The sequence below is a fragment of the Natator depressus genome, chromosome 3 (genome assembly GCF_965152275.1).
Source record: "Natator depressus isolate rNatDep1 chromosome 3, rNatDep2.hap1, whole genome shotgun sequence".
NCBI lineage: Eukaryota > Metazoa > Chordata > Testudines > Cheloniidae > Natator > Natator depressus.
In genome coordinates, this window is record NC_134236.1 from 60,946,134 (window position 1) to 60,961,295 (window position 15,162).

A 15,162-nucleotide genomic window follows, 5' to 3' on the forward strand; every position below is an offset into this window, starting at 1 on the left:
CTTCTGGAGTCATGGTTACCTTCCTGTGGCAAATAGAAGAGCTTTGTGGCTAAAACAATGGACATATCCGTCCTCCAAAGCCTGACTAGTTCCAGCAGTCCTGAGCTGCTTCAAAGAGCCAAGGCCTTGTCCAGACGGGCCTTCCAAGACAGTGATAAAGCAAAAGAGATCTGGTTATCCGGGGAGACAAAGACCTGCTGTCCAGGAAAAAGATGATCAAGCCAGAAGGCAAGCAGGCAAGCTTCCACTACATAAGTCCTTTCACTACTAAAAAAGTAAAAAGCCTCAGGAAAACTTATCAAATGTAAAACAGTCGGCCATATGATACAAGTGTCCAAGTATAGAGCCCCAGTCTTGGGGGGAGCCAGGGAATTTCTTCTGCTCGTGATCAAAATAACATCTGACCAATGAGTCCCAGACACACAGTATGGAAAATGTTCAGGATTCAGCAGTAAGAAGTCTTTTGCATACTGGCATAACTGTGACCTATGGAGATCCCTAGCAAGGCACAGGTAGTGTTTTCAGGGAAATGGATTACTTGAGCTAAGAAGAAACTCCACAATCTATCAGCAATCTGTGCCAGTCATGCTGGAATTCCTGTAGTTTATTTAATCTTGGTTTTGGTGCCAGTTGGTCCAAGCAACCGTGAGTTAGCATTCAGAGACTAGGGATATGGCATGTTGATGAAATTGTTGCCATGTTACCGAAAGGCAATAGACATATTGAGACAAGTAGCTAGTCTCCTGTCCCACATGAGACTTAAACCTTGTGCTGAATTTTTTTTAATAAATATGAATGTTCTCCCAGCAACTTCTATTCTTAAATCCTGTTGCTAATATGTTAGGCAAGAAGAACAGGAAATTTGCATACCCTTTCCTACAAGTTGCCGTGCACAGTTTTTCACCAGAATAATGTCATCCTGAACAGCCTTGAAATTCAGGCCCAAAATATTATTGACCCTTCCCCTGAACCAGGAAATGACCATCTCTACATCTGGTCCTTACTCAAAGATTCCTAAAGAGAGAGAACAACATGCTGGATGTCCATAGTGCTCACCTTGCATAGAAAGGACAGCAGAGTTGAGGAAGGCTTGAAGACTTTTACGTTTGCATCAGAACGTGTGCACTTTTGAAAACCTAAACTTGACTTAAGTGACTAAAACAACAAGGAGTCCGGTGGCACCAGCAACTATACACCACACCACAGAAACACTAACTCAGGAACCAATCTCTGTAGCAAATCTCGTTGCCTACTCTGTCCCCATATCTACTCTAGCGACACTATCAGAGGACCCAACCACATCAGCCACACCATCAGGGGCTCGTTCACCTGCACATCTACTAATGTTATTTATGCCATCATGTGCCAGCAATGCCCCTCTGCCATGTACGTTGGCCAAACCGGACATTTCTTTTGTAAAAGAATAAATGGACACAAATCGGACATCAGGAATGGTAACATACAAAAGCCAGTAGGAGAGCACTTCAGTCTTACTGCACATTCTGTAACAGATTTGAAAGTAGCTATACTTGAACAAAAAAACTTCAGAAACAGACTTCAAAAAGCAACAGCAGAACTAAAATTCATTTGCAAATTTAACACTATTAATTTGGGCTTGAATAGGGACTGGGAGTGGCTGGCTCATTACAAACACAGCTTTGCCTCTCCTGGAATTGACACCTCCTCATCTATTATTGGGAGTGGACTACATCCACCCTGATCGAATTGGCCCTGTCAGCCCTGGGTTCTCCACTTGTGAGGTAACTCCCTTCCCTTCATGTGTCAGTATATTTATGTCTGCATCTGTAATTTTTACTCCATGCATCTGAAGAAGTGGGGTTTTTACCCATGAAAGCTTATGCTCAAATAAATCTGTTAGTCTTTAAGGTGCCACCAGACTCCTTCTTGTTTTTGTGGATACAGACTAACATGGTTACACCCTGATACTTAAGTGACTGAGTCCCTTTCGGGGGGGGACAAGTCAGTGAGACTTGTGCTCCTAAGTAACGTCAGCACTTTTGAAAAACGTACACTTAGTGGCTTGTGAATCCACCATCTTTTAGATGAATTAGGAAACTAATGAGAGATTATTATGTTCCAGCAGAAAAAGAGAGAACCAGAATCTTTTTAAATCCCACTCTACTTGCTTAGTAGGATCTTTGTGAGTAGAAAAAGGAGAAGCGTCTAAAAAGAGATTTTCAAGCTTATCTCTTGGTGTTCTGTACACATCTTTGCCAAATGTCATAGAATAAGTTTGCTTCTGTAGTCTTTGCAGAGTGGTGTTGCAGGCAGTAGTCAAATGGCTTTCATGCTAAAATGATGATCTGCTTTAAATATATCCGTCCAACACGAAGTAAGATTTAAGTTCCTACTTTATTGCTGAGAACGTGTGTGTGTGTGTAGTCACTGATGTGGTCCAAATTGTCACTAAAGAAATTTTATTATTTTTCATAGAATATCAGGGTTGGAAGGGACCTCAGGAGGTCATCTAGTCCAACCCCCTGCTCAAAGCAAGACCAATCCCCAACTAAATCATCCCAGCCAGGGCTTTGTCAAGTCTGACCTTAACTTCAAAGGAAGGAGATTCCACCACCTCCCTAGGTAACGCATTCCAGTGTTTCACCACCCTCCTAGTGAAAAAGTTTTTCCTAATATCCAACCTAAACTTTCCCCCACTGCAACTTGAGACCATTACTCCTTGTTCTGTCATCTTCTACCACTGAGAACAGTCTAGATCCATCCTCTTGGGAACCCCCTTTCAGGTAGTTGAAAGCAGCTATCAAATCCCCCCTCATTCTTCTCTTCCGCTGACTAAACAATCCCAGTTCCCTCAGCCTCTCCTCATAAGTCATGTGTTCCAGTCCCCTAATCATTTTTGTTGCCCTCTGCTGGACGTTTTCCAATTTTTTCACATCCTTCTTGTAGTGTGGGGCCCAAAACTGGACACAGTACTCCAGATGAGGCCTCAGCAATGTTGAATAGAGGGGAACGATCACTTCCCTCGATCTGCTGGCAATGCCCCTACTTATACGTCCCAAAATGCCATTGGCCTTCTTGGCAACAAGGGCACACTGTTGACTCATATCCAGCTTCTCGTCCACTGTAACCCCTAGGTCCTTTTCTGCACAACTGCTGCCTAGCCATTCGGTCCCTAGTCTGCAGTGGTGCATGGGATTCTTCCATACTAAGTGCAAGACTCTGCACTTGTCCTTGTTGAACCTCATCAGATCTCTTTTTTGGCCCAATCCTCTAATTTGTTTAGGTCCCTATGTATCCTATCCCGACTCTCCAGCGTATCTACCTCTCCTCCCAGTTTAGTATCATCTGCAAACTTGCTGAGGGTACAATCCACGCCATCCTCCAGATCATTAATGAAGATATTGAACAAAACCAGCCCCAGGACCGACCCTTGGGGCACGCCACTTGATACCGGCTGCCAACTACACATGGAGCCATTGATCACTACCCGTTGAGCCCAACAATCTAGCCAGCTTTCTATCCACCTTTATAGTGCATTCATCCAGCCCATAATTCTTTAACTTGCTGGCAAGAATACTGTGGGAGACCGTGTCAAAAGCTTTCCTAAAGTCAAGGAATAACACGTCCACTGCTTTCCCATCATCCACAGAGCCAGTTACCTCATCATAGAAGGCAATTAGATTAGTCAGGCATGACTTGCCCTTGGTGAATCCATGCTGACTGTTCCTGATCACTTTCCTCTCCTCTAAGTGCTTCAGAATTGATTCCTTGAGGACCTGCTCCATGATTTTTTCCAGGGACTGAGGTGAGGCTGACTGGCCTGTAGTTCCCAGGATCCTCCTTCTTCCCTTTTTTAAAGATGGGCACTACATTAGCCTTTTTCCAGTAGTCCGGAACCTCCCCCGATCGCCATGAGTTTTCAAAGGTAATGGCCAATGGCTCTGCAATCACATCCGCCAACTCCTTTCGCACTCTCGGATGCAGCGCATCCGGCCCCATTGAGTTGTGCTCATCCAGCTTTTCTAAATAGTCCCGAACCACTTTTTTCTCCACAGAGGGCTGGTCACCTCCTGCCCATGCTGTGCTGCCCAGTGCAGCAGTCTGGGAGCTGACCGTGTTTGTGAAGACAGAGGCAAAAAAAGCATTGAGTAAATTTAGCTTTTTCCACATCCTCTGTCACTAGGTTGCCTCCCTCATTCATTAAAGGGCCCACACTTTCCTTGACTTTCTTCTTGTTGCTAACATTCCTGAAGAAACCCTTCTTGTTACTCTTAACATCTCTTGCTAGCTGCAACCCCAAGTGTGATGTGGCCTTCCTGATTTCACTCCTGCATGCCCGAGCAATATTTTTATACTCTTCCCTGGTCATTTGTCCAATCTTCCACTTCTTGTAAGCTGCTTTTTTGTGTTCAAGATCAGCAAGGATTTCACTGTTAAGCCAAGCTGGTCGCCTGCCATATTTACTATTCTTTCTACACATCAGGATGGTTTGTCCCTGTAACCTCAATAAGGATCCTTTAAAATACAGCCAGCTCTCCTGGACTCCTTTCCCCCTCATGTTATTCTCCCAGGGGATCCTGCCCATCAGTTCCCTGAGGTTGTCAAAGTCTGCTTTTCTGAAGTCCAGGGTCTGTTTTCTGCTACTCTCCTCTCTTCCCTGTGTCAGGATCCTGAACTCGACCATCTCATGGTCACTGCCTCCCAGGTTCCCATCCACTTTTGCTTCCCCTACTAATTCTTCCCGGTTTGTGAGCAGCAGGTCAAGAAGAGCTCTGCCCCAGTTGGTTCTTCCAGCACTTGCACCAGGAAATTGTCCCCTACACTTCCCAAAAACTTCCTGGATTGTCTGTGCACCGCTGTATTGCTCTCCCAGCAGATATCGGGGTGATTGAAGTCTCCCATGAGAACCAGGTCCTGCGATCTAGTAACTTCCGTTAGTTGCCAGAAGAAAGCCTCGTCCACCTCATCCCCCTTGTCCGGTGGTCTATAGTAGACTCCCACCACGACATCACCCTTGTTGCTCACACTTCTTCTAAATTTAATCCAGAGACTCTCTCAGGTTTTTCTGCAGTTTCATACCGGAGTTCTGAGCAGTCATACTGCTCTCTTACATACAGTGCAACTCCCCCACCTTTTCTGCCCTGCCTGTCCTTCCAGAACAGTTTATATCCATCCATGACAGTACTCCAGTCATGTGAGTTATCCCACCAAGTCTCTGTTATTCCAATCACATCATAATTCCTTGACTGTGCCAGGACTTCCAGTTCTCCCTGCTTGTTTCCCAGGCTTCTTGCATTTGTGTATAGGCACTTGAGATAACTCGCTTATAGTCCCTCATTCTCAGTATGAGGCAGGAGCCCTCCCCTCTCGCGCTCTCCTGCTGGTGCTTCCTCCTGGTATCGCACGTCCCCACTTACCTCAGGGCTTTGGTCTCCTTCCCCCGGTGAACCTAGTTTAAAGCCCTCCTCACTAGGTTAGCCAGCCTGCTTGCGAAGATGCTCTTCCCTCTCTTTGTTAGGTGGAGCCTGTCTCTGCCCAGCACTCATCTTTCTTGGAACACCATCCCATGGTCAAAGAATCCAAAGCCTTCTCTCCGACACCTCCTGCGTAGCCATTCATTGACTTCCACAGTTGGACGGTCTCTACCCAGGCCTTTTCCTTCCACGGTGAGGATGGACGAGAATACCACTTGAACCTCAAACTCCTGTATCCTTCTTCCCAGAGCCACGTAGTCTGCAGTGATCCGCTCAAGGTCATTCTTGGCAGTATCATTGGTGCCCACGTGGAGAAGCAGGAAGGGGTAGCGATCCAAGGGCTTGATGAGTCTTGGCAGTCTCTCCGTCACATCCTGAATCCTAGCTCCTGGCAAGCAGCAGACTTCTCGGTTTTCCAGGTCAGGGCGGCAGATAGATGACTCAGTCCCCCTGAGGAGAGATTCCCCGACCACCACCACCCATTTCCTTCTCTTAGGAGCGGTGGTCGTGGACCCCCCCCCCCCATGCCTAGGACAGTACATCTCATGCCTTCCAGGCAGCAGAGTCTCCTTCTGTTCCCTTCCCTCAGATGTATCATCTAGTCCACTCTCCGCTTTAGTACCTGTGGAGAGAATATGAAAATGGTTGCTTACCTGTATCGGCATTGCTGGTACATGGACGCTCCCCTTTCTTCTTCTGGAGGTCACATGCTGCCAGATTTCTTCACCGTCCTGTCCCCGCTGCGCAGCCTGCTCTGAATCTTCAGAATGTTTTGTCCGTAGAAGCATATCCTGACATCTGTCCAGGAAATCTTCAGTATTGTGTATTGTGGTAGTGCCTAGTGACCTAGACCAGGTCGGGGTCCCATTATAGTAGGCAATTTATGATTGATTTATACATTTGTAGTCTCAATTGCAAAGAGCTTACAGTCTAAAGAACAAGGTGTCAAATCTGGTTGATGCTAACATACAGGCAGGGGAGAGAAGAATGTTCTAATGTAAATTACTTTTGTGTGCGGGGTATATGTACAGTAAGTCGCTTCGTGTTAGCAATTATAGGAATCTGAACCATCTCCCCAGCCGTTATCAGATATTTGTTAATGGTTATTGCCTTGTGTCAGTCTAAACAAAGAATTAGTACTGCTTTCTCCTCTTGTAGCAGGGTCCCCCCCCCCCACCACCATCTTTTTCCCCCCTGTCATTCATGGGTCAACATGTTAAAATCTTTTGAGAGGATGGACAGAACTGAGATAGGGAGAATGTAGGGTATTGTTATGATGGAAGGTGTAATGGTTGCCATCAACAGATTCTTTGATATGTAGACAATTCTAGACCTGGTTGAAGCTGCTGGGTCTGTTAACCAGATGCCAGGGGCTTTGTATGGCTTGCATTTCACCAAAATCAATAGGATTCTGTCCATTAAGGCCAGGAACATTCTCTGAAATTTTGGAATTGTGTTGTTCAATAGTTACTGTGTTACATCCAAATGGAGAAATGTCAGCTATTTATGTCTAGGACTTCACTTTGCTCGGCCAATAAAATATAGCTACAAAGTGGAAAGCTATGTAATATTGCTCAAGTTCACTCCTTTAAAGAACTGTACCATTTTGGTGTGGTCTCACAGCCTTTTCTAGGAGCTACCAGGTAATCACAGTTCACGTGTACCTTTATTCCCTCCTTCATTTTAAAACTCCCCTTCCTTAGAGTAGGGGTTCTCAACCTTTCTTTCCAAGTCCCCTGAACATGCTATAAAAACTCCACTGCCCACGTGGGCTGCATGTTTTTATAGCATGTTCAGGGGACCTCGGAAAGAAAAAGGTTGAGAACCCCTACTCTAAGGAAGGGGAGTTTTAAAGTGAAGGAGGGAATAAAGACACACATGAACTGTGATTACCTGGTAGCTGCAACAATTGTTTTCTGCATATAAAATCCAGGGCCGGTGTTAGGAGGTAGCAAGCAGGGCAGTTGCCTGGAGCCACACACTGTGGGGTGCCCACAATGCTCAGTTGCTCATGCTTCAGCTCCAGCATCCATGGGGCAGCACTGGGGTCCAGCCCCTGTGCAGAGGCGGAAAGGAGGCTCTGGCGAGTCTAATGCCATCTCTGCTTGGTGGACGCCCTGAAACTTATTCACTGCCCCCAGGGGGCTGCGGACCCCCGGTTGAGAACCACTGCCTTAGAGGACATGGGCAGACCACATTTCAGAGGTCTATGCTAAGGACATTTCATAGGTTCATTTTAAAATTTGCAATACTGCAGGCAGAGACAACTGTAATTACCCTGGGAATCTTTTTTTCCATGGAATAAAGAATGGATTAGAATAAATTTATATGTGTCTTTGCATTAAGCTTAATGGCTTTCCTGCCTAGTGACAATAGAGACTTTTAATTTTGAAACGGAAATCACCACCTATGTTGTTTTGAATCTGAAACTTATTAAAAATTCCTTTGGCTGCAGCAAACAAATGAATTGTCAATTCTCATTAAAACTAAAATGAAAAGTTGCAAAGGGCATCTTCATATAGGCTTTAATGAAATTGTTTTTTTCCCTAGAGTCAGAAAGTGATTCCCGAGAGATTAATTTAAAAACTTCTGAACTTACCAAATGTGAGTGGTGTGGTGTCCGAAAGTTACCAGTTGTGTTTCTGCAAACAGTACCTGCTGCCTGTCTTAGCCTGAGATCCCAACTGAAGATGAGTAGGGAAAAGGATAATGTCTGGTATGACTGTAAAGGAGTGAGTAAGTAAACCTAGTTTGTCTATTACTGTAACTTAACTTGTATTTTTAATATTTGGGTCATCTTGTAAGTGCTTTAAAAAAGTGAGACTAATATCACTGGCTAGAGTGATATATGGTTTAGTCAGACACTGTCTCCTTCCTGTGCATCTCTGACCAGACAACTTAAAACAGCCCAGCAACATTCTATTCTCCCACTCACCCCACGTACATATTATTGTTAATATGTTGTCAGGTTAGTAAAATTAGTTCTTTATCAGTAATCCGGGTGAAACACAAGAGAGTAAATTTTTTTATCTGAGGTGTTAAATTGTCATGACAAGATCATCTTGTAATTTCACTGTTACCCCCCCTTTCTACAGCCGGACCTCTGCTTGAATAGAAACAGTAACAAATTATACCACGTTCTTATGGTAATCTTGTGATGTGATCAAATATTTACTGGCAAGTCAAGAGCTATTTTATTTTATATTAGATTTAAGCTGAATTTCATTTTAGAGTTCCTGACTTTAAAGCATAGCATATTAATCTACTGTACTTTTCTATCTAGTATGCAGTCCGTCACTCTTACATAGATGTGTTTTAAGATTGTGTGTGTGTGTGTGTGTGTGTGTGTGTGTGTGTGTGTGTATGTCTGTACTGAATTCAAGCAACACACAAGTTATGCTTTACTTATGCTGTTAGACTGAAGGAAGATTGCCTTCAGTCACATAACAGAAATATCCAAAAAACAGAATCTAGTAGTGATGGGGGACTTTAACTACTCAGACATCTCTTGGAAAAGTAATTGTGCAAAACACAAAATTTCCAGTAAGTTCTTGGAATGTATTGCGGGCAATTTTTTGTTTCAGAAAGTGGACATAGCAACCAGGGGGACAGCCATTTTAGACTTGATTCTGACCATCAGGGAGGAATTGATAGCATATCTGAAGATGGAAGGTAATTTTGATGAAAGTCATCATGAAATGACAGCTCTTCAAGTGGTGTCCTATGAGTGTTCCACTTCAGGTGTGCAAGTACCCTACACACCGTCGATTGGGGATTTTTGTTAGCATCATCTGTTCGGCCTGTGCATGCTTCATGCCTCGAACTGAGGCTATTTAGGGCTGCAAAAGTGGACCTCCCTTTGTTCCCTCACACCAGCCTTGGCCTGAGACAGAGCATTTAGTGTGTCTGTCTTGAGCATGTCTCTGCTAAAAGGGTGTTCTCTGCCTCCCTCTCTCTCTTCTCCCTGCCCTCCCCAGTGCCTAGTTAGTTTGCTAGTTAGATTATCTTAGTTTAATAGGTGAAAGAGTTTTGTTCCTCTCCTTCCCTCTGGGGAGGCTTGCCCAGCTTACCACGGTTCGAACACTGACAACCGGGAAGTGGCCATCCCAGTTAGCCACTCCAAGTACATTTGCTGTTGTGGAAAGTCGGACATCTCTCAAATGTAACTTCTGTCTGGTGCTTAAATCCAGGGCAAGGAAGAACTGGGAGATGAAATCAAGGATGCTAATGATGGAAAGTTCCCTTCTTCAGAGCCACTGTTTATGGGTATCAAGCGCTTCTTGGTACTGAGACCTAAGTTCCCTCTAAACTGCGCGGCTGCGCAGCCGCCTATTAAGCTCCACGCAGGGGCTTAGGGCTGCGGTGGGGAGAGGTGCCCCTCCCCGCCGGCCCCAGTGCAGACCTGCCCTGGACTTGCCAGGGGAGAGGAGCCCCTCCCTCAGCCCGGCCCAGGCCCGCTGGAGGCGCCAGGGGGAGGAGCCCCTCCCCTGGCCCATGCCTGCCGGAGCAGCCAGAGAGAGGGGCGGGGGGGGGCCTCTTCCCCCCCCCCACAGTCCTGGGGCAGCCTGCACCCCAAGCCCCTCATCCTCATACCAGAGCCCACATCCCCAACCCTCTGCCCCAGCCCCACCCCAGAGCCCTCTTCCTGCATCCCCACACCCCAACCCTCTGCCCCAGCCTGAGCCCCCCCACACTCCGAACCCCTCGGCCCCTCCCCCACCACATGAATTTTATATGCACCAATATGAAGGTGATATATCACCTCCATATTGGTGCACATAACAAAATTCATTCCATACATAGACATAAAAAATTAGAGGGAACACTGCCTGAGACCCGCTCCATCTACCTGTGCTACCGCCCTATTCACCATCCTGTTTGATAGGGGCTCCTCCAGTGGACAGTGTTGAGGATGATGATGGAGATATCCCTTCAGTCTCTTTCATCTCGGTGCAGGGCTCTCCTAAATGTCCATACAGAAACCCCCTCTTGGAGGGAGTGAGAAATTTCAAGGAAGACATCACAGATGGTGAGAACAGCCTTGGATGCCATTTCTCCTGTATGCCCCCCCACCAACACACAAACACAGTGGCCATACTGGGAGGCCTATGAGGAATACCAACAATTTTCCAAGGCCCTGAGTCTCTTCCACTGAGATGAGAGAGGGATACATTCATTTCCACCCCAGCTCATTCGTCAGGAGGAGACATTTGAGGAGCAGGAAGCCATGGCAAATAAGGAGGCTATCCCTCAAACTACCACATCCACTTTGTCTCCAGATTAGGCAGTTATGCCTCTACCACTGTCAATGGCTGATGATGTCCAGCGATTTCAGGACATCATAAAAGGGGTGACAGAAATCACTGCAGAAGAAGTCAAGGAAATCACTGGAAGAGGTCAAGGAATCACAATGTAAGTTGCTGGACATTCTGCAGAATTGACCACTGACCAGAATTGCATTACCTGTCACTGAAGCACTTTTTGATCTGGTGAAGACTGTTTGGCAGACCCCAGCTACAGTACTATCAACATGCAAACAGACAGATAACAAATATTTCCCCACCAATGACTCCAAATGTTTATTCTTACCCTTCCCCACTCCAAACTCTCCAGTGGTGGATGTTGTGAATGAATAGGGGAAACACCACCACACTAAGTCAAGCCCTTTTTTTTTTTTTTTTTTTTTGATGGAAGCCCTCACATCTGCAATCCTGCAATTTCGAATTGAAATTTTCAGGTGTTCATGGCAAAATATAATTACACAAACTACATGAAATGTACTGCTTTTATCGAGCACCTTCTATCTGAGCAAAGAGCAACATCAGACCATCATTGCAGAGACACAATCACTGGCCAGGATATCCCTTCAAGCCTTGCTAGATGTGGCAGACACAGTGGCCTGTTCCCTCTTTGGTGGTAGTTGTGTCGTGTATCCTGGCTTCAACTGTCCAGCTTTCCCAGAGAGGTCCAAAGCACTGCAGAGGACCTCCCTTTGATGGTCTGAAGTTGTTTTCAGAGGTTACAGATGAGTCCCTGCACAGTTTGAAAGACTTCCAGGACCATTTAGCAATCTCGGGGAATTTATACCCCCTGCAAACAAAAGAAAATGTAGTGGGTCACAGACTGCCCAGAGATCCCATCCTATCCATTATTTGAGTTCCAGATACTGATTGAACCCCCTCTCACCCACGTCCCCACCAGAATTCCGAGCAATTCTCCACCTCAGTGCATGATTACTTGATGGTGTGTGGGGCCAGAGGCTACCTGTTCTACCAAGTACAACAGATAGTGTTAAACAGTAGGAAGGAATATACCTGAAACACATACTTGCAAAAGCAGAAAAGATTTAGCCCATTGTGTAAACTCCGACTTGCAACCGAATCTGCTGCACTCTTGGTTATCTTGGTACCTGTTGAAACTGAAGAAAATAGGATTACCAGCCAGCTCGGTCAAGGTTCATTTGGCCACCTTAACAGCCTTTCGTTTCCCAGTAGAAGGGTTCAGTGTTTGCTCACCCAACAACCTTAAGGTTTGTCAAAGGTGTGGGGAACCTTTTTCCTCAAGTGAAAGACCCCACTCCGGCTTGGGATCTCAATCTAGTTCTTACACACCTCACACCACCTCCCTCTGGTGACCTTCTCCTTACCTAACCCGTTAGTGAAAACCACCTTCTTGGTAGCCATCACATCAGCCCAAAGAGTTGGAGAAGTTGCGGCTTTAATGGTAGAGAGTCCTTTCACAGTATTCAAGGACAAGATTTCATAGAATTGTCGGACCGGAAGGAACCTCGAGAGGTCAACTTCAGTCCCCGGCACTCATGGCAGGACTAAGCATTATCTGGACCATCGCTGACAAGTGTGTCTCTAACCTATTCTTAAAAATATCCAGTGATGGAGATTCCACAGCCTTCCTAGGCAATTTTATTCTACTGCTTAACCACCCTGACAGTTAGGAAGCTTTTCCTAATGTCCAACCTAAACTGCCATTGCTGCAATTTAAGCCTCCTCCTTGTAACAACCTTTTCTGTACTTGAAAACGGTTATCATGCCCCTCTGTCTTCTCTTCTTCAGGCTAAACAAACCCAGTTTTTTCAATCGTCCCTCATAGGTCATGTTTTCTAGACCTTTAATCACTTCTGTTGCATTTCTCTGGACCGTCTCCAATTTGTCTACATCTTCCTTGAAATGTGGCACCCAGAACTGGACACAATACTCCAGTTGAGGCCTTATCAGCATGTAGTAGAGCTTGCTTACAATACTTCTGCTAATGCATCCCAGAGTGATGTTTTCTTTTTTTACCACAGTGTTACACTGTTGACTCATATTTAGCTTGTGATCCACTATGACCTGCCAGATCCCTTTCCGCAGTACTCCCTTCCTAGGCAGTCATTTCCCATTTTGTATATGTGCAGCTGATTGTTCCTTCCTAAATGGAATACTTTTCATTTGTTCTTATTTAATTTCATCCTATTTAGTTCATACCATTTCTCCAGTTTGTCTAGATCATTTTGAATTTTAATCCTATCTTCCAAAGCACTTGCGACCTCTCCCAGCTTGGTATCATCTGCAAACTTTATAACTGTACTCTCTCTGTCATTATCTAAATCATTGATGAAGATATTGAACAGAACTGGTCCCTTTGGGACTCCACTCAATGTTTTTCCAGATTGACTGACTGTGAACCACTGATAATTGCTCTCTGGGAACAGTTTTCCAACCAGTTATGCACCCACCTTATAGCATCTATGACCTAGATGGATTTCCCTAGTTTGTTTATGAGAAGGTCATGCGAGACAACATCAAAAGCCTTACTAAAGCCATGATATATCACATCTACCGCTTTCCCCCTATCCACAAGGCTTGTTACCCTATCAAAAAAAGCTGTTAGGTTGGTTTGACATGATTTGTTCTTGACAAATACGTGCTGACTGTTACTCATCACCTTATTATCTTCCAGGTGTTTGCAAATTGATTGCTTAATTATTTACTCCATTATCTTTCCAGGTACTGAAGGTAAGCTCACTGGTCCTTATGTCCACACTACTAAATTCCTACCTAAGGTGTCATCCGAGTTTTATCTTAATCATTTGCTGGTTTTGTTCGTTTGTTTTTTCAACAGGAGGATTCCTTTCATACCCTCGATGTTGGCCTTCTAACTAAATAGGACCAAACTATTTTGGAAGTCTCCTAAACTGTTTTGTTTTTGTTGCAGACAGATCTAAATGATCCAGTCTTCACCCAAGGGCTATTGAGGTGGACCTCTGGGTGTATTATTGCATGTTATGATGCAGGCAGCATTCAAGCACCTCCTAGGGTGTTGCTACACACTACAAGGTTGCAACCAATATCTATGCCAATATCTTAAAGACGTTCCAGTAACCTGAGGCCTGCAGAGCCTCTCCATGGTCTTTATTATATACCTTCTCCAAGTACTGTGTCTTGATCCATGCTTTTAGATCTGATGCAGCAGTTGGCAGTGCAGTTCTGTCTTCAGTTCTGGACCCGATTCTGAAGCTCCTTGCTCACTGTGAGGATACTGTTCTAGAGTCACATGAAGTGGAGCACCAATAGAGACTACTGGAGGAAGAAAAGGTTACTCACCTTGTGCAGTAACTCAGGTTCTTCAAGATGTGTCCCCCGCCCTACTTTACCTCTGTGTCAAGAGTTTCCTTTGTGGGGCTCCATATAGTCTTGGTGTATGTGTGGGCTGCACAGAAACTGCTAACAAAAATCTCTGATTAAAGGTGTGTGAGGTGCATTTAAATCTGAAGCCGGGCACCTACAGGGACATACTTCTCAAAGAACCACAGTTGCTGCACAGGGTGAGTAACCTTTTCATTTCATGATTCTAAGGAAAGGAAGGAATGAGAACAGAATAAGGGCAATGGAATTAAAAAAAGAAAGAAAAAAAAAAAAGCAGACTTGAACAAACTGAGAGTACTGGTAGGTAAGTTCCCATGGGAAGAAAATCTAAGGGGAAAAATTGTTTAGGAGAGTTGGCAGTTTATCAAGAAAACAATATTTAAGACACAATTGTAGTCTATTCCAATGTAAAGGAAAGATAGGAGGAATAGTAAGAAGTCAATGTGGCTCCATCAGGAGCGTTTTAATGACCTGAAAATCAAAAAGGAATCCTACAAAATGTGGAAACATGGACAAATTGTGATGGATGCGTACAAAGGAATAGTACAAACCTATAGGGACAAAATCAGAAAGATTAAGGCATGTAGCAAGGGACATAAAAGGCAATAAGAAGAGGCTCTTTACATTCATTAAGAGTAAGGGAAAGATCAAGGAACACATAGGTTGTCTACTTACAGGGGAAGAAGAGCTAATAACTGATGACATCAAGAAGGCTGAGGTGTTCAGTGCCTATTTTGCTTCAGTCTTCACTAAAAAGGTTAATGGTGACCTATTCAACACAGTATTAACCACAAGGGAGAAGACAAGTAAGCCAAAACAGAGAGAGAACAGGTTAAAAGAATATTTAGGCAAGTTAGATGTACTCAAGTCAGCAGGTCTAAGGTGTTTAAGGAACTAGCTAAAGCATTGTTAGCAATTACCTTTGAGAACTCATGGAGGATAAGTGAGGTCCCAGAGTACTGGAGAAGGGTAGACATAGTATCTTTAAAAAGGGGAACAAATGATATTCTGATAAGCAAACTAGGGAAATGTAGTCTAGATTAAATTGTTACTAGGTGGGTGCACAA

General features: G+C 44.7%; 1 protein-coding gene across 4 annotated transcripts in view; it reads left to right on the forward strand.

Moving 5' to 3' along the window:
* The window catches only part of SENP6 (SUMO specific peptidase 6), a 152,751-nt gene that overhangs the window by 93,927 nt on the left and 43,662 nt on the right, over positions 1 to 15,162 (forward strand). For all 4 annotated transcript variants that reach the window (XM_074948006.1, XM_074948008.1, XM_074948009.1 and 1 more), the window contains one exon: positions 8,004 to 8,189. In XM_074948006.1, coding sequence (XP_074804107.1) covers positions 8,004 to 8,189 — 186 coding nt within the window. The remainder of the gene's footprint in view (positions 1 to 8,003; positions 8,190 to 15,162) is intronic.